Here is a 25,901-nt window from a genome sequence, read left to right as displayed (position 1 = left end):
AGAGATTATCGGAAGTGTAGTTACGACTTAAAGTTCCTAGAATACATTTTTAAAAGATTCTGGAGAAAGAAGTTGCCATCCTGCTGTGGGGCCTGGCTGGAAAAGTTCTCTGATGGGCAGAACTTTTGGAGAGTTTGATAGTCTTCCATATTTAAAATGCTTCTTGTACATAATTTACTCTCCAAATGTGTCCTTCCCCCATAGGTATCAGTTTAAAAGCACCTAGCATATTCTTTGCCATGACTTGGTAAGTATGTGTTAAACCTGTATTGATGTCTTTTACGAAATTAAAAATGCCACTACTTTTCTAGTCCTCCTGAATTTCAGTGACGGTCAAGGTGCCTGTTTTTATCTATTCTCGCCCAGTGATTTTTCTTTCTGTCCCTCTTATCCAAAAGGTATTTCCTGTACAGCATACATTTTCATAGTTCTCACTTGTCAGTTATAAAATTAGGTGGCAGCTTTGTATTTCAAGTTTAATTTCAAATTGTGTAAAAGCATTAATCTCTTATAATATGTGTAAATCAGAATATAATTTTATTCACTGTGTGGTACAAGAAGTTTACTTTGATAATTGAGCACTTTTCCACATCAGTCCCTAAAGGAAGATATAGTCCAGTTATCTGTGTATATGTGCCTTACAGCAAGTCCGATGGTTGAGATAAATGATATTTATGAACATAAGTTATACAATTTGGAGGAAAAAAGAAAACCCAGCACAGTACTTTCAATCAGTTGTCTCTTCTTTGATATACTAGATTAGAGAATGTTTTGGGTTTGACTTAGTAAATTAAGGCCTGTGAGTGTGGTCTTTAGAGATATGTGAAAATCCCCATTTACAAGATTTTCAAGGAAAAGCTAGCATTGTAGTTACCATTGTATTTTCAAGCCTTCTACATTAGGTTAATTTGCATAATTTATGTCATTGCGGCTATTTTAGTTGTTAGTCACTTTGTTTTAAAAACTCCCCTCTCATGGGCCACCTGGGTGGCTCTTAGGTGTCTGGCTCTTGATTTGGGCTCAGGTCTTGATTTTCAGGGTCATGACACTGAGCCCTGCGTCAGGCTCCATGCTGAGCTTGGAGTCTGCTTAAGATCCTCTCTCTCCCTCTCCTTCTGCCCCTCCCTATCCCCTCTCTCACTTTCTCTCAATTAAAAAAAAAAAAATGAATGAATAAATAAATAAATATAAAAAATAAAAGGTCCCTTCCCTTTCTTCTCTCTTATCTCTCTTGCATATTTTATACATGTGTGTCTGTGTGTGTGTACACACACACATATATACACTTTTTTTTCATATCTGGAAGCTGTAAAGACATTTAAAACTTGAAGCAGAGACAAAAATGTCAAAGTAGAGAAAAACTCAGAGAAGCAAGAAGGCTGGCACTCTGACATCAACTAACTACTGATCTGAATAGATCACTTCCTCTCTGTTCTCTGAACCTTATTTCTCTGATTCTTCATTTTGAGCTTTACCAGGCAACATCTATAAATTAGGTATGCTATGTAATCCCGGTGTAATATTTTACTACATATTTACCTATTGCCAAAATGTATGTTATGTATATTCATTCTTAATTAAGTAAATACTGATTATTCTGGATTATAACCTAACAAAATACCTCAGAATGGGGGGGGGGGGGTTAAACAACAGAAATGTGTATCTCATAGTACCAGAGGCTGAGAATTCCAAGGTCAATGTTCTAGCCAGTTTGTTTCTGGTGAGAGCGCTCTTTGACTTATTCTCTGTGTGCTCGCTTGACCCTCTATTTTGTGTACACAGAGAGAGTGAGCTCACCGGTGTCTCTTTTTACAAGGACACACTAATCCTATTGGATTAAGGCCCCACTCTCATGACCTTTAATTACTTCCTTAGAGGCTTTATCTCCAAACACAGCCACTGGAAGTTGAGGCTTCAAAATGTGATTTTGGGGGGAGGACATAAACATTAAGTCCATAATGATGACACCACTCCAGCAAGAACGATATTTTTAAAATACCATTTGTTTTATAATGTCTGAAAAAGTTAGAAGTGTATTCCAGAGTTCAGAGAAACTCGCCTATAGATTTTCCTGGGTCTATATTCCTATTCTCCAAGTTTAACAGTATAGATATTAAACATTGACCTTGCACCAGGCTCTACTGTGCCAAGCTGTGGGACACAGGGAACATGCAAATGTAACAAGACAAATGGGCATGATCCCTGTCCTAAAAAATCTTACTATCCCATAAGGAAGCCAGATCAACAAGTAATATGTGACAGTTTGACTCATGCAATAAGCAAAGATGTGGAAGGGGCAGGAATAAGGGAGGAAAGAGTGATTCACAGATGGGAGAGGAATTCATCAGGGAGGTTTCATGGAGTACCTGAGCCTCTCATAAAGCCTGAAGGATGAAATGATCAAGCAGACAAGGAAGATAAGACATTCTAGTGAGAGGGAGAATAGCATATGGAAAGTCGCAAAGGCATCAGTATGTTGCTGCTTGAGGGAGAAGGGGGTAATTCCATTCCCACAAGGGTTTGGAAGCCTTTGTGGAGAAGTTAGATGTGAAACTAAGGAGGTTAGGCTGTCATTACAGAGAGAGAGAAGAAGCAGTGAAGTTTAGTAAGCTGATGTGAAGAACCGGTATTAGATTCACTTCTCCAACATTTCATTTATTACACGTGTAGCTCCTGCCACATAGTCAATGTTAAATAAGTATTTGTTGAATGAATAAATGATCTGAATTAATGAATGGCCATGGTGTAGAGGATAGACTGGAAGGGAAGGAGACTGAAGGCTTAGTGCTGGAGTTTTGGGGAGGCTCTATACCCAGTCTGGAGTGGATGTAATTAAACGCCTACTATATAATGACAGTGTTAAAGAAAAAGAAAGTCTGCCAGACATGTGAAAAGATCAATGAATAGTGGATGGAGTGGTGAAAATAGAAGAAATCCAAAAGAGTGCCTAGATTTTAACCTGAGTTAATGGCAGAGTATTGGGGACATGTTTAATTTTAAACAAAAGGAGGAGGTGGTTTCAGTTTGGGCTTATGTTGCATTTGAAGGGGTTGGGATAATTCACACTGAAGCTTTCAACTGATATCTAAAAATGCAGATTTGGATGGAGATATATATTGGAAGCCATTTACATATGATGCTTTTATAGAGGGACAACTTGACCATGAATTTAAATCTGGGACGTGCTTAAAAAAAAACACAAGGTCAGTGATATACAGGTAGAGAGTTTTGTGGTAAAGAGACAGAAGAGCACCACTACAGAGGCTGTCTGCCTTCATGGCGTGGACAGAAAATAAATGTTGTGGGGTGCCTGGGTGGCACAGTCAATTAAACATCTGACTCTTGATTTCAGCCCAGGTCATGACCCTCAAGGGCATGAGATCAAATCCTGCACTGGGCTCCATGCTGGATGTGGAGCCTGCTTGAGATTCTTTTTCTCCTTCTCTCTCTGCCCCCTCTGTGTGTGTGTGTCTCTCTCTCCCTTCCCTTTCCCTCTGTCTCTTAAACAAACAAACAAACAAACAATAGAAGAAGTGTTGACAGTTGTAAACCACTCTCCAGAGATTGTAGAGGTCTATATGTGCCTGCAGCAGCCTACAGTGTATACAAGACTGTGTCCAGCCAGGTGTCTGCTTTTGGTGTTCTAGACCCCTCCTCAAGCTGTCATGGGTGAGGAGGAAGATTCGAGGGTTGAAAAAGAAGAGGCAGGGTTTTTGGCACTGTAGAAATACCACCCTGCAGAGGTCGGCAAACTAACATTAACTACATATCAACCACGCACAAACACAGGAGCTGGTGTTATAGATTTGGGTTTTCATTTGACTTCCTATCAGATGATTGCAAAAATAGTTTGGTGTGTGAAAGGGGATTGGTAGAATCAGGGCCAGTGGAGACTAGAATGTGTTTAAATAACCATTGTGCAATGTAGCTTTAAAAAGACTCCTTTAAAAGAAAAAAAAAAAAACAAAAAACTCCTTAGGAAACTCTTGCCACCTACTTAAAAAGGAGGGGTGAAAAGTGTTAGTTCCAGGAGCTTCTTTATAACCTGTAACTGTTTTCTGTTTGTTTATTTTTTTTTTCCTATTTTTAGGTTTGGAGATGTCTCTTTGCAGGAAAGTATTAATCAAGAAAATTTTGAACTTCTAAAAGAATATTACACAGCATTTATGGAAAAGATGCCACCTGATTGTAAGTATGCCAGCCTCAGAAAGTGTCAATAATAATTTCTTGATTATAAAGTCTCAGGCCAGACATAGAGGTCAATGGGAGAAAGACGCATGGGGTAAGGATGGGAGAGCAACTCTGAGATTATCTGAACCAAGGAGACTGATTGCCGAGGTGGCAGGGCTGACACCTGCCTTCCTGCCTTGATTGTGCTCTCGATGTCCTGCTGCTTATGCTAGGACATTAATTTTAGTGCCACTGGAAAATACCAAAAATCTAAAAATAAGAAACTTATAATTGGAAATCTCAGTTGAGTCCAATAAAAATTTTATGTAATTCTTAACCATGTAAGAGCCTTTAATAAGTATTTAGCTTTCTGATTTATAATCTGTATCAGATCACACATATACAAGGAGAAAATCAGGTAGAATACAAGTTTATACAGGTAATAAAAAGTAATATGGACAAAGGAATTAATTGATTGAATATATTTGTTGTGATATTTATGTGAAACTGTTGAGGCATCCATGACTATAGAAATGTATCTTTTGGAATTTTTTTTTTTTTGTCATTGTTCACTTCTTTTTCCCCACAAAATTAAGCACATAGCATTTGAGCATTTTGAAACCAGAGAATCAGAAATGTGTTTGGGAGTGCCTGGGTGACTCAGTGGGTTAAGCCTCTGCCTTCTGCTCAGGTCATGATCTTAGGGTCCTGGGATCGAGCCCTGCATCAGGCTCTCTGCTCAGCAGGGGGCCTGCTTACCCCTCTCTCTCTGCCTGTCTCTCTGCCTACTTGCGATCTCTCTTTCTGTCAAATAAATAAATAAAATCTTAGAAAAAAAAAAGAAATGTGTTTGGAGTTCATCAATAAGTAGTATAAATATATTGAAATATTGAGACATCTATAATAATAAGAAACTGAGTTTTAATAAAGGAGGAAATATTTTAATATTTTTAATGAAAGGCTATAATAAAAGCCTACAAGGCAATTTGTTCACTGATCTGTAGTCTCATACTTATTCTGAAATACCTTCAGTGGAAGAGCATTTAGGACTTTTCATAAGCCAGTGAATCTTGCATCAGAATATTACAATGGTATATGCAAGCTCAAGTGTGGATAGTTAGAAAAATTCACCTGGCAGTTAGAAAAATTCACTTTCAGGGTTTTTATATTATTTTATTTCACATGAAATATTATTTTTATGCCAAAATGAAATTAAGTGCAGGGAGACTTTTTGGTAGCCAGCATACTTGTGAATTCTAAATTTAATTTCTTGAAAAATTAATAATATAAACATAAAATATAAACATTAATAATATAAACATAAAAATTAATAATATAAACATAATTATAATAAACAAAATTATTTATAAATAATATAAATATAAACAATAATATAAACATAACATAATATAAATAATATAAACATAATCGGTATTAGTAACTAATGAAAAAGGGTTTATTTTAACTTGGATGTGGGTAGGTAATTTTTTTACAAGTGACCTAAAATTTGGATGGGAGTAATTCTCAGAATTCTTATAAACAACTTGGTTTCTACCAGTCCTTTCAAAGTATGGTCATGGGCCCAGCAGAATCAGCATCACCTGGGAACCTGTTAGCAATGCAGACTCTCAAGTCTCTGCAGATCTATTGAGTTTGCCCTGTAATCTGTGTTTTAATAAACCTTCCACATGATTTCTAATCCATACTGGTTTTTTCAAACCGATGGTAGGCCATCGTTCTTCAAATTATATATTATATTTTGGGGTGCCTGGGTGGCTCAGGGAGTTAAAGCCTGTGCCTTCAGCTCCAGTCATGATCCCAGGGTCCTGGGGTCAAGCCCCACATCTGGCTCTCTGCTCAGCAGGGAGCCTGCTTTCTCCTCTCTCTCTCTCTCTCTCTCTCTCTCTCTGTCTGCCTCTCTGCCTACTTGTGATCTCTATCTGTCAAATAAATAAATAAAATCTTTTAAAAATTTTTTTTAAAAATTCAAATTATCTATTATATTTAAAGGTAGATTGTTGGCAAAGTCTGTGAAGGACTTCAGTACTATATAAAAAACAATTATTTCACCTTAAAAAGAAATATGTGTAAGTCATTGTTGAAATATATATGTCATTAGTTATTGCCTGAGATATGAAATTTTTAAAAAATCCCTACGTTCAAGTCTTCATAGGAACAAAAGCTTAAAAAACTTAAAAACATTAAACCTCATATAATATTCTGCTAATTAAATTTAACTAAATGTGTTTATTACTTGTAAATATATTTCATCCTTGAAAACATAGTAGACTTTTGCATCGGACCAATTGTATTTCATTAGTTGGACCGTTGTCTTAACACAGTTTTTCCTGATACTTTATTTCCTCTTATGTCAACATATTTTTGAGATAACACTGTTATAGACTTGGCACAGAATTTTTTGACTTTACTTTGGTTGTTTTCCATAACAAACTTCCAAACCTGACCTATGTAATTATACTGACATATGTAGGGTTATACCTCATGCATAAATATTATAACCCAAAGCCTCATTCGAGTTACACTCCATTCAAGAAAGAAACTATAAAGCTTTATTAACAGTGTGAATAGAGGTTTAAACTATTTGTAAAGGAGGAAAAATTACCATGTTGGCTCATCCCCATAATCTGTATAATCTATTGTTTCTTTCGCAAGTGAAATTAAGAGATAATTTGCGTCAGTGTTAAAAGAATAAATTAATCCTCTAAAAACATGACTTTCACTTAATAATCCGTTTTAGATGTATTCTTCATTAACTTACTAACCCTGTTTTTTTTTATTGTTTATGAATTAAATACTTGAACTCTACATGTTTTTGAAGTAAAAAATTTCCCTTTCTTCCCCCCAAATTTTTGTTTTACCTTGAGGGATGCCCTTTACTTTTGTGATATTGGGATTGAATGAATAAATCTGTTTCAGCTGATATGAGAAAACATACATGATAGGAGACTATCCATAAGTACAAGGAAAGAAAGATTAAAGAACCCACAAAAAATGGAGGAATTGTTAGAGATTGGGGGTCATCAAACATTGCTGTAGTTAAATGAGAAGGATTTCAGCCAGGACAAAGTAAACAAGAATTTACAAATGCGATGAAGAAAAAGGGATTCAGGAGAAGTTGTTGTAATTTGGTGGTTATGAGCATTGATGACATTCCATGGAGTTATTTACATAAAAACATGGACTGGAACCACATCGGAGGCATTTAAAAAGACAACTCCTGTTGTACAAGAAGACAACCAGAGAAAAAGCCACCCTTCCAGGAAAGTTTACAGTGACTGCAAGGAATGAAAAGATAGGCTGAAAATAGTAAAATCAAAGAAGAGGGTTTTTCTCTTTTGTTTCTCTTTAGTTTCATTTTCCAAGAGAGATGAAAATTTTAAAGACATATAGAAATTGCAGGACAGTGGCGAGGGGCTAAGAATCTGCTCTGCACCCTACCTGGGGCTTCTACAGGTGGGCACAATGATAGGGCCCCTAGAATTAGTCAGAAAGCCCAGAAGGGGCCCCAAGAGAGAGCAGAGGACTATGCCTCCCATATGATACAGAGATAGAACTATACTTAAGAGGAAAGAAGGAGAATTCTGGCTTTTAGAAAAAGAAATCTGCCTTGCCTGCCTGAAGCCCCTGTGACACGTGAAGAAATCCAATACCAGGTCACAGATAATTCTTTTAAGATTGGTGTTCTGAGTACATAAGGTTTGGAAAGAGGCCAGTGTACTTTAGGCCTGCTGGTCTACCACTGTCTGTCCGGTCTTCTTGGTCCTTAGGTAGCATCAGAGGAAATTGCCTTGAAGAGTTTCTTCACAACCACTATATTCACTTTAAAAATCAGATCCATCATGGTTTTCCCTGAATCCTGTCAAATTCTTTTAACATAATAATTAAAACATCTTTAACTATAATTTGTAAAAGCTGTGCATGAGTGTCAAACACTCTGATGTTTAGTTTTGCTGAGCTAAGATTTAGTTAACAGGGTGCAATTTATCTAAATCAAAATATTTTTGTGTCCTTTGAGCTTATATTTTCAGTTAACACTTTCCATTTTTTAGTGTTTTTATTTATCTTACCTCTCATTTAGAAAATAGACCAAGAGAGCAAAGTTGGTTCAGTGAAGGATAAAATTAGAAAGAACATTATAATACTAAAATTCAAAATAATGTGAAATATAAAAGTAGCAGGACTCCATCAGGACAAGAAAACATTCATATGAGAAGATTTCCCAAAAGTAGATGAAAAAGAAAAACTTAACTATGAATACAATGTTGAATATCCAAAATCGGATTTTATTAAGTCATAAAATGAATCTGCTCACCCTTCATATCTAATTCTTTGTCCTTTAAAATTATTGCCCTATAGCCATTGAAAATTCACCAAGTTTTCAAACATAGGACAGAACTCTCTAATAAATCTATAATTTTTTCTAGAACAAGTATATAGTAATAGTTTCCTGAGTAAAATTATTGGATTTTGTTTCTCTAAGAAATTTTAAAAAGAGAGAAACAAAACAAGCAGAGTTGCCAAGGTATCATTATGTAAATTAAACTTACAAATGGTTACACATCTGACTATTGCTAAGAAACAGACAACTAGCTATAGTATTTTCAACACATACCATGCTCTGGAAGAAATCAGAACTAGGTCTTGGCAAACTTCTTTAGCTGATCACACTGTTGGACTTTCCATATGGTTCAATACCATAGAGTGTGGGAGATTAGTGGCTGGCTCACATGCTAACAGGTAACTTGTGTTACAAATGGATAAAACCACTGAAGAGCAGCATATAAATCAGTCCTTGGAATATTGAGCATATAGCAGAGAGAAGAATTGCACCACATTTGCTCTGTTTATTAATGAAAATTAAGGCTAATTAAATGGATATTTCCTTTAGCTAGTAGTGATATTATGAGCTCTGGTTGCAGACCAGAAAATATGTGATGTAATCAATACTGACAGCATCAGTGATATGTGCCACATCGATGGGCAATGCTCCATAAACAAAATAAGGTGCATCTGAATATCAACCCACTTACTGTTTATTTACTTAAAATTGGAGCCCACATGTTTTGACACTTGCAACATGGCTTACTGCTGCATAAGTGTAGACATGCTGTCTTCAGTTTCTCAGAACAAGTGCTGGGTGTTTCTGGACCCTGCTTTTCAGAGCCCTGTATCCTTAAACTGCCACCCATCCTGAGCCTGGCTGGCCAGACATCAGCAGCCTCGGGAAATAACCTGAACTTATAAAATGGGCAATGAGGTAAGGCACGTATCTCAAAAGACATTAGCAAACACATGCACACACATGGAGTTGCACACACACACAGACACGTAGACACACTGTTGCACTCACTCACACACCCCACTAAATGGCTTCCAATAATCTGAGTTGGCTTTTCGTTTTTTGGAGTTTTGTTGTTGTTGTTGTTTATTTGTTTTCATTTGGCAAAGGGACTTTCTGACACAGGTTAAATATTTCCCAGGTTTTAAAGTAAATTTCTGAGGCACCTGGGTGGCTTATCCGATTAAGTGGCTGACTCTTGATTTCACCTCAGGTCATGATCTCAAGGTCCTGGGATTGAGCCCTTCATTGGGCTCCATGCTCAGTGGGGAGGCTCCCTAGGATTCTCTCTCTCTCTCTTTCTGACCCCCCCCAAATAAATAATTTTAAAAAATAAATTTCTAAATTTTTAACTTTTTCCCCACATATAGCAATACTAGATCTCTTCTGAATGATTCACATTTATATATGATATTAATATTACATATATATATATTTATTTATACACTATTTCTGAACATTAGGACAGCCTCTCAACATTTACAGAACAGTGACACCAGAGGCTACTGTTTCATTCTGTCAACTTAAGCTTCAGCTATGGGTGATAAAAAAAATACTGTAAGACCCATCCCCCATCACCTTTCTCCCTCCTCCCAATATATCTTTTCTGTCTGCTTCCTTTTTACTGTCCATAAACTTTAAAAGATAAGATCAGGAAATGCAAGAAGAGATTAACCATCACACCCAGTCAGATAGAGAAGGGTGTCAGAATTAGACATGTTATGCTAGCCTAGGCTATACTTCGGTAAAACAACAACAAAAAATACCAAATCCTTAGTAGCCATATCAGTCCTAGCCCTGTCAGGAAAACACATTTGAGGAATTTGCTACAGAGCACTGATGATTGACATTTAAAAAGAAAAGGGGGTGGGAGGAGAAATTAACCAGGGATCAACATAGCCACTCCGAATTTAGCAATAGCAGGAAGCTGCTACCAGCCCAGGTGTTAAAGGGACTTAAGTCAGATGTAGTGTCACCAGGGCACAAAAACTAGAGCCACCCAGCTCTATCTTTGCTTTTGGGTGGAGGCTGTCTGGTAGAACCTGGGACCATGGACAGAGCTGTTGTCCCTGGGAACTGGAGCTGTGCAGAAGCCACGGATGCCCTCTTAGGAAGCCAAGAGATCAGGGGAGAAATCAGCTGGTTTCTGTCTCCCTCCTTCCTTTAATCTCCCTCTTAATCCTCATGGTCCAAACTTAATTATGAGTCAGTGGGCAGCAAGCAGCCTGGGGAACAAGGTTGCCTGTGATAAAAAGCCAAAGGGAAAAAAGTACAGATAGATATGAGAACAAATCAGCAGGTGACCAGCACCGTCTGCCCCTCTGCCACTCAGCACCTCTTCTTACCTTTTACCCACGCAAGAATAATTTCAAATAATTTCAATAATTTCAAATAATTTCACTCCGTATTTGGATGTGGGGTTAGCTCTTTGTGTTTTAGCAAGCATTCCAGATGATTCTACTGTACAGTAAGATTTGAAAAGGTTAGACTTGTAAAATGTTATAGATTAGCTATCAAATTGTATGTTTTGTGTTTCATTTATACTCCAGACTTGAGTGTAAAACAAAGTGAAATTCCCAGAATATTGAAATGTTGTATCTTTTATTTAGTGTTGTTTAACAAACATTTATTGACCTAAGTGAAATGTGTAAATAAAGCACCTCAGCTGTAATCATGATTCTGGGCAATGTGAGATTACCTTGATTTATTATGCTAAGCTAATTAATGTGTCTAAGTTTCTCAAGTACAAGGAATAATCTGAATATTATAGATTGTTGGCATCCTCAACAAACATAAAGGTAAAAGAAGATATAAGATTCATAAGTTAACATGTGAGTGTTTTCCCAACAGGAGCTATAAATTACTGCATAATTAAATTACTACTTATCATTTCTGTTTTACAGACATCCAACTTTGATACCATGTACATGGCCAGATATTCAAATGAGAAATCCAAATACTCATCCAAATATTTCACTTAATTTCGTTCAAACATATGTGTATTTGCAAACATTCAGATGGCTGAGGAGATTTTTCACATATTACCCATATGTTTGGCATTGCATTGACATTAAAGATGAGTAAAAGGTATTGGCAGTATAGGAGAAATTATTTTATAATGCAGGACCACCTTAAGGGTGGAAATGTTCCAGAAAGAACAGATAACAGTGAAATTAAAAAATGACTAGCTGTCTCCAATTTTTCTCTACCCATCATTTTTTTTCCAGTCAGCCTTTATTCTACATAACTTTACTAACACTGGTTTTGTCAGGGGTTTTATATTGTTAAAGCCAATGTTCAATTCTCTGTCCTCCTCCTGTTTAATCTAGTAATAGGTTTGACATTGTTAGTTTTTCTCTTTCATCACTCACTTCCAGGCCACCACACTTTTCTGTGATTGCCTCTACTCTCTGGCTGCTACTTTTCAACCTCCATTACTGATTTTTCATTATCTTTTTGACCTCCAAATGTTGGAATGTCCCAGGATTTAGTCTATGGATGTCTACTTTGCCCTTGTTGAATAGTCTCTTTGCTTTAAATACCATCTATTCATTACTGACCTCCGTACCTACATCACTAGCCCCTTTCTCTTCCTGGGTCTCGTATATCCTGCTCACCACCTCAAACTCTACTCCCGATATGCCCTTAAAAATGTACCTTTCCTACAATCATCACCACCTTAGTTTTTAATCAGTTCTAGCTTTTAATGTTGCATTGACAAAAAAAAAAAAAAAAGTCATCCTTGACCCTTCTCTTTTCCTTACACCCCACTTTTAGTCTATCAGAAAATTTCACTGGTTCTATTTCCCAACAATGTGCCACCAGTTCCCGCCACCTGTCTTGCTACCACTCTATGCAAGTCCTTGTTATTCTCACTTAGAGATTATGGCAATAATGTCCTTCGGGTCTCTTTGGTTCCTCTCTCAGCCTCATTGAGTATTTATCACTGCAGCTGAAGTGATCTTTTAAAAAGGAAAGCAGGGGGCACCTGGGGAGCTCAGATGGTTAAGTGTCTGCTTTCGGCTTAGGTCATGATCCTGAGATCCTGGGATCAAGTCCCGCATCGGGCTCCCTGCCTTAGTCGGGAGGTTGCATCTCTCTCTTCCTCTCTCTCGCTCTCTTTTGCTCCTGAATAAATAAATAAAATCTTTAAAAAATAAATAAATAAATAGAGAAATAAAACCATGTATCTTCTCAAACTCTTCCAATAGGGCTTATTTCTTTGGTAAATGAAAAACCTGAGTTCTTTCAATGGTCTCAAAGGTTCCCTGTAACCTGGCAACAAATCTGCCCTTTGACTCTCCTCTCCTACCTCTCTCTCCCTCGCTTGCTCCACTCTGCCCCACACTGACCTCTTGCTGTTTCTTAGACATTTTCTCTGCTTCAAATGCTTTCCCCTCATATGGCTCCTTCACTCATCTCTTTTAAGTCTTTCCCCAAATGTCACTTTCTTTCTTTCTTATTTATTTATTTATTTATTTATTTATTTATTTATTTATCAAATGTCACTTTCCTAGTGAGGCCTTCCTTGACTGCCATCATTAAAATTTCAGTCTCCCGTGCCCTGGTCCCCTTCTCCATAGCATCTACCACCACCTAGTGTACAGTACGTCGTTTACCGTGTTTGGCTCTGTCTCCTCAGAATGTAAGCTCCATCTCCTTGTCTATATTTTGACTATATCCCAACTACCAAAAACAGTATCTAGCCCAGAGCTTAGCCTCCAAAAATATTTGTTGAATGAATGAATGAATGAAATAGATGAGGTCTATTGAATGTTTTAAAGAATCAGAGACTAATTGGGATCTTGTAAATAATCTAGACTATTCCAAGAAATACTCTTTCTGCTGGTAATTACTGGGCAATAGTAGGATTCTATAGTCAAATAGTTTTGGAATTCACTTTGAAAGTTTTGAAAAGGCTTATAGCCTGGCCAACCAAGTTGTTATGTAAAGGAGCAGAGAGTAAAGAATTCAGGCTTTGAGGGTCAAAGGATGTTTGTTAAAGACCTCTACCCCTAGGGCTAATAATGCATTATATGTTTATAAAAAAATTAAAAAAAAATTATTAAAAAAATAAGGATGTCTGTTAAAATCAATCAACTGGATGCTGCCATTGTAGTACAAATTAACCCATAGACAAGGTGTGAATTAATGAACATGGCTAAATTTTAATAGAATTGTATTTACAAAAACACCTAACTGATTGGGTTTAGGCTGCGAGTCATAACTTGCCAGTTCTACAGTGTTTAAAGCTATTTAGTTTTGTTGAAATAGCATTTTATTGCCATATATATATATATATATATATATATATATATATACATACATACACACACACACATATATATAAATACATGAGCATCTTGCCGAATAAATGCTCCTCGGAACATAGTTTAACCAATACAAACTTCGTGAATGGGAGAGCAAAGACTAAGTTGCATGTTTCCTGACCCCCCACTTAAGGGCTTCTGATCTTAATTTAAAATCGCAGATTTAAAAACATTTGAATATTTCCAGTAGCACCTTTATTTTCTCTTTATAATTTCTACATGCTAATACGTATAAACTTATTTTCCACTCATTGCAGAAGAAACTCTGATGTACTTTCACCTTCAAGCTTTTAATGCTCTCTGATGTTGATAAAACTTTAAGAGAAATTCTTTTCCCTGATCTGTCTCTAGAAGCACTCCCATGACTTTTTGAAAGGAAAAGTGATGCAAGAAAGTATTCAGTTTTAATTTTTCATGTGCAGGTGAAACCACAGGCATAGACTGCTAGTGTCCAGTAACTTCTACAACAAATACAAGCAACACCACAGGTAACAAAGACAGACACACACCATCACATATGTCCATGCAAATGGCCACCTCCCTCAGTATTGACTTCTACATCTTCTGTGTTACTTCAGGATCCTCACAGATTAGATGCATCCCCCCCCCCATTAGCCTTATCCTGCTCTAATTTACATAGGAAAAGTCTAAGATTGATTGGCCTTTTAGTCATCCTTACATTTTTCTGCATTCTTTCCTTCTCACGGGACCTCTTCTATATGTAGACAAAGTAGACTAGGTCTTGCATTACAGATTCTACCACTCGTCAAAGATTGGCTAGACTCCCACTAAGCCAGGCTGATAAGTCTGCATAAAATGGCACAAAATCAAAAGATATGAATTCAACTGAAAGCTCACTTAAGTGAATCACTTGATATTTTGAATGCCTCCATTTCATTATCGACTAAATGAGAATAACTAATACGTATATGCCAGTACTTCAAAGCACAGTCTGCCATTATCTCACCAGAGAAAGGAAGTTAATTTTCCCAGTGTCAGTTTCTGGACTGAGAAGATGTCACATTGCACTTAGGAATGTGAGAGTGATGGACAAGATCACGACAGTGTGCACTCTGAGTTTCTCAAGAGACTTCTATTTCTCCTGTGTACAAACAAGTCAACTTATTGATCCAGTTAAAATTGATCGTAAAGCTCTTCCTATAGTTTGAAACAACCTGCCTCTTTTGCCCATTCAATACACTCTTTTCTTCTGTCTCATCTGTATCCCTTCAAATAACTATCTATACTAACTTTAATGAATTGTTTTCGCATAATCACTGCTTATCTGATAATCTGTTTAAAAAGCTGGGGCTCTTGGCCAGCTCAGTTGTTAACTGTCTGCCTTCAGCTGAGGTGGTGATCTTAGGATGCTGGGATCAAGCCCCGCATTAGACACCCTGCTTGTAGGAAGCCTGCTTCTCTCTCACCTGCTCCCTGTTTGTGTTCCTGCTCTTGCTCTCTCTCTCTCTGACAAATAAATAAATAAAATATTTTTTAAAAAATATAAATAAATAAAAAGTGTATATTTCTTTGTGGAATACTCTGATAGAGATGAAATCTTGGAAATCATCACCTCTAGGGTGAGTTCATTGGCCCCACAGTGAGAAGTAGGGTAGATACTAAAAATCTGGGTGGCTCCGTGGGTTAAGCCTCTGCCTTCGGCTCAGGTCGTGGTCTCAGGGTCCTGGGATCGAGTGCTGCAGCAGGCTCTCTGCTCAGCAGGCAGTCGGCTTCCCCTCTCTCTCTGCCTGTCTCTCTGCCTCCTTGTGATCTCTTTCTTTCTCTGTCAAATAAATAAATAAAATCTTAAAAAAAAAAATCTTAGGGCTCACCTTCCCTTTTGGAAATACATATCACCTACATTAATACAAGTTTCCTATGACTCCAGTTAAATCCAATAAAGAGCCCAACAATTAAAGGTAAATAAAAATTAGTTCCAACTTTGAATTAAATATCAAAGAGGAGACAACTAGCAACTTGTGATTTAACTTTTTAAATCCTTTTTTTCCAACTCTCTAATTCACTCTCCTGATCATGCCACTCTGTCAGACATTCACTACCTACTATTCTCCTTTTCTGAACCACAAGTGCAAGGTCTTTTGTTTTATTCTGGTTTATAGTTTCCCCACCTTTATTTCTTCATGTTTCCAATTCAGCAAAACTAAACTGCAGATAAAGCAGAACTCATCTTTGACATCAGGTAAGGGAGTGAAACTCAAGACTCGGGGATAAAATTATCTGTATCAGATGGGTCAGAAAGAGAAGTCTGGCAACATCGTAAGTTAATCTATTTTGTTGCTATCAATAAGTATATTAGAATCCGAGGTTATAAAACTAGAGCTCACTTCATGTCAAAAAAGGGACTATATGAATAAAATAAAATGTAGAACTTTTATTCTTATTACCTCTTCCCCTTTTATTTTGGAGCCTCCTAAAGCAGCTTTATATCTGTAATCAACTTCCTCTCCTTTACCTCATCTATACCTTTCTTGAAACCACAAGAGTTCTTTATTTTATTCCATAGAGTATGAAATATTCAAGATCTCATTCTTCCTTGCCTCCAGGAGCCTAAAGAAGCCATGCCAAGACCTTGGCTATTGGGAAAAACTCCTGTCTTCTTGTCTGTCTCCCTGCTTTGTTTTGGCTGTGATTCCTGCAATGTGATGGTCAGCCCCTCCCATGTGATCAGAAAGTGGAGGGGAGCATGGAAGTGCTGGACTGCTCTTTCTTAGACATGGCCTTGTTATAGATCTGTGTCTCCATGCTGCCATTTGGCCTTGGCATATTTCACTGGCAGCCCTTCTGGTGCGTGGTCAGGGAGGTGGGGCATTGGAATTAACCTCAAAAGCTGCTTCCCTTTCTTTCCTGAGCTTCGAGAAATCTGTTCTTGCTTTGGTTTTCAGACTTTCTGTGTGTGATGTGTGTTCTCAACAGGACTTTTCTTGCTCTTCTTCTTGTCAGAGTAAAATACAGGGACTTGGAGGTTACCTTGGGAAAAAAAAAAGGCAGTCACTCACCTGCCTTGAGTGCTAAGGACCGAGGCCACTTGCTTAACACAGGCACGAGCATTCCAAGCAGTACAACTGAGGTCACAAGAAGACCGAGCTGGGGGGCAGGGGGTGCCAGGGTAGCTCAGTTGCTTAGGCTTCTGACTCTTGATTTCCTCTCAGGTTATGATCTTGAGGGTCATGAGATTGAGCCCCATGTTAGGCTCCACACTGAGCTTGGAGTCTGCCCAAGATTCTCTCTAACCCTCCCCTGCTCACATTCTCTCTATCTCCCTTAAAAAAAAAAAAAAAAAAATTTAAAAAAAAAACCTTAGCTGGTAAATCTGTGTCAAGCCCCTTTTCAGACTCAAATTTCCTATTATCTGTGCATAAAACTATCTCAAGTATGTGAGGATAGTAAGTTTTTGAGAGTCATCTCCCTACAAACCATGCCCCAACCCTTTGATATGACTTGAAATTGTTTGAGATTTGGATATCAATCATGACTGTTCTCTTAAAGAAAATTAAAATAGGAAAAAAATATTAATATATTATAATTCTACTCTCTTCCCTGCACATCAGGTCCCATGGCCTTCAGTGTATATTAGTGAGTATGGAAATTCCTAAGGATTTTTAGCACATTGGTTTTAATATATTTTAACAATTACGTTTAAAGTTTGTCTTTTCATTTGCTATGGGTGATGCAACCTTGAAATTCATTTAAAAGGAAACAATAAAAGTGTATAGGTCAAAAATATTATTCAGCTCTGTTCAGGTGGGGAGTTTGATATTTGATTTCTTATATTGCCTTTTCATAAATTGTTAAGTTGGAAATACAATTTAAAAAAGCCAGTTTCACTGGGGATTTTTTTCTATATTTTTCAAGATTTTACAGCATTTGAAAGTACATAATTTCCAATTTTAAGACATCTCAATGGCTTTCACTTAATTGCATTTGTTTGCTAGTACATTTAACTATAATTATTTCAGAATTAATTATAGAGAAGATTTGATATCACAGAATATAGTACTAACCAAGATGGACTGTGAAAGTATTCTATATTATGTTCATTTTTTCATACTTAGAGGTACAGGCCTTTCTAACTTGTTTCTCTTTTTTCTTTGTAGTTGTTCTGGTTATTACTAAGTAACAAATTATGCCAGATTTACTGATGTGAAATCAGAATCATCTTATTTGTGCTCACAGATTCTGTGGGTTAGGTATTCAGGCAGAGCATGTAGGGATGGTTTATATCCACTCTGTGATATCTGGGACCTCCCCTGGAATGAAGATTGGTGGGGAGGGGTTACTTAAATGACTAGGAACTGGAGCCCTCTGCAAGCTTCTACACTCACATTCTGGCACCTGGGCCACGCTGACTCAGGGCTGGACTTGGCTGAAACCATTGAGTGGTGTACCTGAACATGTGGTTGGACTTCTCCCAGCTTAGTGCTTGGGTTCATATAGGTAATATCTCAAAAAAGGGAAGACAGACAGCCAAGTTCCAAGAGAAACAGACAAGAGCTGCATAGTCATTTATGACCTAACCTCGAAAGTGATGTAACATCACTTCTGCCATATTCTGTTAGTCAAGACAGTCACAAGCCCACCCACATTCCAGGGGAAAGTAAATAGACTCCATCTCTCAGTAGAGGGAGTGTCAAAGAATGTGGAGCCACGTCTTAAAACTATCACTGTAGAAGTGATCGGTGTGCTGCTTTCCAGAGACATTCTTACTTGCCTTTTTCTCACCTCCAGAGCAACAATACACATTTGTATATGGCTGGCAAATGTTAAAAATGTCTAGATAGGGGCACCTGTGTGGTTCAGCCGGTTAAGCATCTGCCTTCACTCAGGTCAATTATCCCAAGGTCCTGGGATCAAGCCCCAGGCTCCCCACTCAGGGGGGAGTCTGCTCCTCCCCTCTGCTCATGCTTGCTCTATCTCTTTCTCTGTGTCTCATATAAATAAATAAATCTTTTTAAAAAAAATGCCTATATAACCATATGTTTTACCTTAGCATGTTTTTTATTGCAAACTACAGAAACCCTGACTCAAACTGGCTTGAACAAGAACATTTATTTACAAAACTGAAAATTCCAATGATAAGGCAGGCAACCTTCAAGGGAAGGTTGTTTGAATGGCTTCACAGTATCGAAAAGACACTTTCCGAGCCTACTTCATCACTCAGCCACTCTTGGTGTTGACTTTATCCTACCTCGGGTCATCTCATGACTAAAGGATGGCAGGCATGGGCAATTACCCACATGCTCAACCAGAGATAAAGAGGATTTTTCTTCGCTCTTCAACATTTGAGTCCCGAGTTTCACTCAGCTGGCCAGGACAGATCACCTGCATACCCCTGAAATAATTGTTGAGGTCACAGTCAAGTTCTGATTGGCTTAGTTTTAAGTCCCCATCCCTGAACTTAGTCCGGACTCCAAAGGGGTTGGGATTGTATCAGTTGACTTCAGAGTGAAGGTATGTACTGACCCCATGTAAGTTCTGTGCCTGCTATGAAGTGTGAAATGGGTGAAACAGGTGCTGGGAATTCAGCTTTAATTTCAGTTTCATCTTGGAACACTCTCTGGCAACATAAAGTCACATGATCATGAGGTGATGAAGCTATTGCCTTGGCCTCATTAATGTCACAGATCAATCAGCTAAGTTTACGGTCCTATTCCTATTCACTGGTCAGCAGCCCATCCTTTGATTAAGGTCAATGTCATATTAAAGAGACCTCATCCAACAAAACAAGGAGAAAATTGGTATAAAAAGTGACTCTGAATTTGGCTATTCTGTGCCATTGGGGAGTGGTAGGAAACCATTTACAGGGTTTGTGAAGGTTTGTGATTCTGATATTTGTTTGTACCTATACACACCTTACTTTGGATAAATTCTGACTTTTGCCTGAGAAAGTAGACTTGCTATCTGAGACTGTGAATGCTTTCCTAAGAACTACTAATGTCTTCCTCTGTTTTTCATAGTTGACACAGAATACAACAATGTAGGCATTTCTGCCAAGACTTTTATTAATTGTTTTTCACTTCAAGCTGATGAAGCATGGCAGGGTTATTGTCCTCATTTTTCAGATGAGAAAATAGGGACAGAGGGTTAAGCAACTCACCTAAGACCACATGTCGGAGCAGGGGCAGAGTTGGCATTGGAAATCGCTTTCTGGAAATCTTGGCTCCGTGCTTCCTTTAAAAAAAAAAATAATGAAAGTTTCAAACAAAAAAAGAACATCATAAAATAATAAACACTAGGGAACCCATCACTCAGCCTCAGAAATTTTGTAAGAAAAAATGCAGATAGAATGAAAAACCCTTTTGTACCCCTGCCAGTTCCAATCCCTTACTTTCCTTTCTCTGAGAAAATCAATATCCTGAATTTGGTGTTTTACATTATCATACATGTTTTTACCCCACATGTATTACCCATAAAATATATGGTATTTTTGCTTATTTAACTTTATATTATTACTGTTACTTTGCATGAGTCCTATAATTTGTATTGTTTTGCTCAACATAGTTTTTACTCTATACCAATGCCAATATATACATGCATAATATAGCATGCTTATTGATTTTCTCCACTATATAATATTATATTTTATGATTATATATCAGTGTATCCATTCTCTTTATGAACATTTAGATGGGGTTTTTTCTGCTTTTTAATATTATAAACAATAGTGCAATGAACATTGTTGTACACTTCATCTGCTTACTTTCTTGAGCCCCATTTGAAAAGAATGCTCTTACTGAGATAGGTATGGAGATTCAATTACCCTGTCTGAATTCTGTGCTAGAGTAATGCAGGAGAGAGTAGACAAAGCAAGACTTATTGGCTAATTTACATTTGAAGAGATTCATTCTAAGTTTAAAAACCAATCCATATTCCCCATTTACTAGGATTTTCAGTTGGTTTATCAGAATCTATCATTATATCTTGAAATCTCCCTTACTAATCCAAAAACTAGTCATTACTAATGATACTTCCTTCTAGAACCAGCCCTGAATTTCTGTGACCTCTGGAATTTTTTGTCAGATTGAAAAAAAAAAAAAAAAACAAAAACTGGCAGCAACCAAAGAATTGAATTGCTAGAGATGTGCTCTGAATAAAGCAAGTTTTATCATTACAGAAATAGAAATAGTGGCCTGAAAATTTTAAGAACATCAAAATATCTTCCTTCTAAAAAGCATGCCATGGGAAGAAGGGGTGCCTGTCTATCCTAAAGTGCTATCTTTATGGAGTAGAAATATGCAAAGGATGACCATTTATTTGACTTCTGTTTCAGATCCTTATAGTCTGTTTTAAATGACTGATCTAAAAAAATCCTCATGTCAACAATGAAACTAAATTATTTTAAGAAGTCATTGTACTTTATTCTGGAGTCTCAGAATTCTGAAGAAGCCGGTTCATTGTGTTATTACTGGAACTGCCTTTTAGCACCACCAGCTAATTGTGAAGGTGCTAGCACATATTGGGGGGAAATTGCTGGTGTAGGAATATGGAGACTGGATTTTTTTTAGTTCCTCTGCTATGAACCCTCGGAAAGTCACCAAAGCATCTTAGACATGGGGTTGCCCTGAGTTAGTAATTTGCAAATTTTTTATGGTGACTCCAGGTTGTTACGTCAACTTTGAGGGTTAGGACAATAATAATAAAAATGACGGTCACCATCACATGGAATAGAATGTAATATATTCAGGGAACAGTGTCTGCAATTAGGATAAATATCATTTCATAAAATTCTTGTTACAGAAGGACATGTATGTCCGTGCATGTGCACATAATGCTGCAGGTGAAATTCTTATTCCGTATTCCTTTCAAAAACATCTGAAAGCCACTTATACCAGGTGACTTCAGAAAGGACCTCAGGGGAGCCGCTGAGGTGGCTCAGTCAGTTAAGTGTCTGCCTTTAGGTCATGATCCCGGGGCCCTGGGATCAAGCTCCACATCGGGCTCCAGGCGCCGCAGAGAGCCTGCTTCTCCCTCTGCCTGTGCTCCTTCCCCTCATCTCTCTCTCTTTCTTGTTCTCTCTGTCAAATAAACAAATGAAATCTTAAAAAAGAAAGAAAGAAAGAAAGGACCTCAGGGACCTCTAAGATATAGTTTTATCCCTATTTAAAATTCCTAGTTGCTCCTATTTTTCTTAGGATGAAGCCCAGATTTCCCAGCATAGCAGAGTAGACGCTTCATAATTCCTGCCTCTAGGACCAGGCCTTGCGATGGTCCCAGCTTTGACAGTACTGCTTCATTTCACCATGCCTGTGCTGACATTTTTCCTTGGGCCTCAAATGCCACGAAGCATTATCTTTGCTAGAAACCCTTCCCTACCCAACTATTCTTTATAAGATGGCACACTCCTTCCCTTGGGTCTCTATTATTATTTTTACTGATTTAATGCCATAGCCCATAGTACACTTTACTTTAGTTAATAATGGTTTTAAAATCTGTCTTCCCCTACTGAACTGTGAAGACTTTGAGGTCAGCTTTTTGTATCCTAAGAATTTGAGTTCTTTCCTTTTCTTATGCATATACTGTGCTCTCCCTTTTTCTCAAAATAACTTTATTCTTTAAAACAGCACACATTTACTTTAAATTGTCTCAAATGACACAAAAAGGCAGTTGAAAAATCATTCTAAATCCTATAGCCTAATAATGACCGATTTCTCTCTTTGCCTACATGCCTATAGAGAGACGTAAGCACACACATACACACACATAATTTTATACAAATAAATTCATTCATTGATTTGTATTCATTGATACAATGAATAAATTCATTTCATTTATATTGACATATTTCCTTTCAACAATGTCAAGGACACTTCCCCTGTTAATGGTATACCCGTACATAATTTTAAATGGCTGCTTAAATTTTAATTCATTAAAAATAGTGATGGTAGACCTGACTTCCTGTTCCTTTTATTCTGACTATGAATTAAAAAGTAGCATTATTGTCCTTACTTTCTTTGATCAGCTGTAGAGTCTTGAGCTGGTTTTTTAACTCTCTTCGAGGCATTCCCTTACGCTTTTTTCCCTTTATCTCTGGACTGTGTCCTATTAAACTTTCTATATATCAGACAGTCCATCAAGCAACGTGATGTTTTTAGTCAAACTTTGTCTTTCTTAAGAGAATCATGTATAGTTACATCATAAGGGTTCGACTTCTGATGGTTTTTCCATTTAGAAACTAATACAGTGGAATCATGCATATATTTTATGTAGATATTTTTAATCTCATCGCCCTACTATAGGAATGCATCTCAATTGTACCCGACCTTCTCCTATTCTGTGGTTATGAAATTCAAGATGATATATAACTGTTTTCAATGGATATTTTTATTTTACCAACCATTTGCATTCTTTGGCAGATAAAGATTGCTAGTATAGTTCATCAGGATACTTCCTCACTCTCTGGTGCTAAAGTCAAGAACTATTCAGATGTATTATTTTAATAAAATGAAACATCTGGTACAGTTTTGAAAAGTACAGAGTCACGCTATGATTACAGCTTATTTGTACTGTGTGTGTGTGTGTGTGTGTGTGTGTGTGTGTGCGTGCACAATGTGTGTGTTTGTGAGAGAGAGAGAGAGATATATGATTCAGGAATATATCAGTTTTGTTTCACTGTTACTGGACAGCCTACACACAGTCCGTGTTACTCTTACAGATTTTCTCCTGTTTCTAGCCTCATTAACACTCTTAGGAATTCATCATCCTTTGGGTTGTGGATTCAACATTAGAGCACATTTTCGTACTGTACAGCATTAATCCAACAACTCTCTTAGAAAGACTTTTTGTTTCCATATCTATATTCGGATCTTGACCCCATCTTGCCAAGTGTCAGGGACATTTGTGTCATAATGTGCATTGCCCTAGGTTTTAATACAAAACATGTGCCATTTGTGACCTATACTTTAGTTATGAGTATGTAGAGATCTGAGCAATCAGTCATTTCCTGTTCCCTATCTAATTATCTCATGTAATTAACTATCACCTCTCATGTTTTCCCTCTTTCCATGCCTTACCTATGCTCCTTAATAGCAGTTCTTCTCAGCCAGGATAGATTTTGCCCTCAAGGAATATCTGGCAATGTCTGGAGACATTTTTGATTGTCGCAGGAAGGGTATTACTGGTTTCTAAATTGTAGGGGTCACTGATGCTACTTACCATACCACAAAGCAGAATATAGGTCCATTCCCCGCAACAAAATGTTACCCAAGCCAGAATGTCCATAGCGCTGAGGTTAAGGAATCTTGCTGAGAAACTGACTCCATGTATTTTATTTGAGCCTCCAGATTTGTCCCACCCCTGAGGTGTTCAGTTTAACATACCCTCTTGATTCAGACTAGCTACTTAGTAGCAGAAAGTGGTAATAGTAAGTTATAAAATTACATCTCTTGTCTCATCTATGTCATGCATTGGTTGAAGGGAGGCAGCAGCCATTATCAAAAATGTTTCACTTGTTAGTAAAATAATAGTATATGAAAACTGGCATTACCACAGTAGCATAGAATAGGTAGAGGAGGCGACTGAGGCATATTTCTAAGTAAAAATAAAGCTGGAGAGATTAATAACTATGATTATCCTCAGATTAATAAACATGATTATACTCAGATACTCTCTGTTCCCAATACTATTTGTTGTTATGGAAATTCTATTCATACCTATATTGAGCAAATCTCCATAGGCAGCTTGATACTAACACGATCTCCCTTTCTTTCTCTTTTTTTTCCCCCCAGACACTTCACATTTTCAAGAACAAAATGATTTAAAAGGATTACTAGAAAATCTCCATCAAAATATCCAAGCCAAAAAAAGAAAGAATGTGGAAATCATGTGGCTGGCTGCAACGGTAAGCATTCTCCAGCCAGGTCTTTGCCCCTGTCACCATGATGATCAGCAAACATCATGGAGTGTCACTGTGTAGCATCCAACCTCTGCACTTGGTTACCAGATGTCATTCTCCATTATCCAGGGGTTTGGGTATTTTCAATGCTGTCAGAAGTTCTATCAATACGTTAGAACACAAGATGGAAGAAGGTGCACTCAATGAGGAAGAATTACCTTTTGGTTTTTCCTGTACATTCTGGATGTCGTTTGACACTCTGTGGCTAAAATGGAGTGTCTGTGATTTTCTTTTGATATTACATGTTGTGAAGTCAGTCACCCATTTCAATCAGGATTTTGAAGTGCTGCTTTAGAGACATATGGTGGCAACAGAATGTGGTTATCAGATCTCTGACTTGGGGGTATAGCTCAGCGGTAGAGCATTTGACTGCAGATCTCTGACTCACAGCCTCAGTAAGGCTCCTGGACATCTTGTTCAATTAATGAGCTTGTAAATGCGTTTGTTAATTGAGATATTAGCATAGAATTTGTTACTGATGGATTGCTCTTGGGGTAACAAGCTACATTTTCTCTGGTTCTTTCTCATTTAATAACACCTTCAGGACAGAAGTACTGCCTTATTTCCCACCCCAGGTTTCTAGCGGAGTGAGGGAGAAAAACACTACCTGTTATTTCTGAAACTCTTACCTGGCAACCATTCAGGCATAGCGCACGTGAACTTACAAATTTTGCTAAGCGTTCAGACCCAAAGATCCTTTCCTAATGAGAGGTTTTTTTTCATCAGAGAAGGCCCACATTGGAGATCTTTATGATGATGGCCATAATGAATGCCATATTTGTAGTTCCTGTACAGTGTTGCTTGTGTAATCTGGAATTCAGTCACCGATCTCCTGACAAAACTCTATTCACTCTGTATCAATAGTGTTTAAAACAAAGCCTTGCCCTACTACCAGTGTTCAATTATAATCCAATATTACTTACTCTCTTCTGGGAAAAAGGAATGGATAATTTACCGTGAGTCTATATAAAATAATTCACCAAGAGTGAGGCAGCAGAAAGCTACTTTAGCTTCCCTTCATGCCCTCTGGGAGCCCCAGGGAAGAACATCAAAGTAACAATATGAAACATTGCTTTCAGGCAGCTCATTTACCCTGGTCCCATTTAGCCCCATACTGCATTACAGGAGGGTT

General features: G+C 37.5%; 1 protein-coding gene across 6 annotated transcripts in view; it reads left to right on the top strand.

Annotated features, from left to right (window-relative positions):
* The window catches only part of INPP4B (inositol polyphosphate-4-phosphatase type II B), an 830,315-nt gene that overhangs the window by 750,130 nt on the left and 54,284 nt on the right, over positions 1 to 25,901 (top strand). For all 6 annotated transcript variants that reach the window (XM_004768442.3, XM_004768441.3, XM_004768440.3 and 3 more), the window contains 2 exons: positions 4,091 to 4,188; positions 24,603 to 24,715. In XM_004768442.3, the coding sequence (XP_004768499.1) occupies positions 4,091 to 4,188; positions 24,603 to 24,715 (211 nt within the window). The remainder of the gene's footprint in view (positions 1 to 4,090; positions 4,189 to 24,602; positions 24,716 to 25,901) is intronic.

The sequence above is a fragment of the Mustela putorius genome, unplaced genomic scaffold, assembly GCF_011764305.1.
Source record: "Mustela putorius furo isolate JIRA1106 unplaced genomic scaffold, ASM1176430v1.1 tig00000083_pilon_pilon_pilon, whole genome shotgun sequence".
Classification (NCBI taxonomy): Eukaryota; Metazoa; Chordata; class Mammalia; order Carnivora; family Mustelidae; genus Mustela; species Mustela putorius.
Note: the sequence above shows the minus strand (reverse complement) of the source record. Positions and strands in the feature narration are given on the sequence as shown.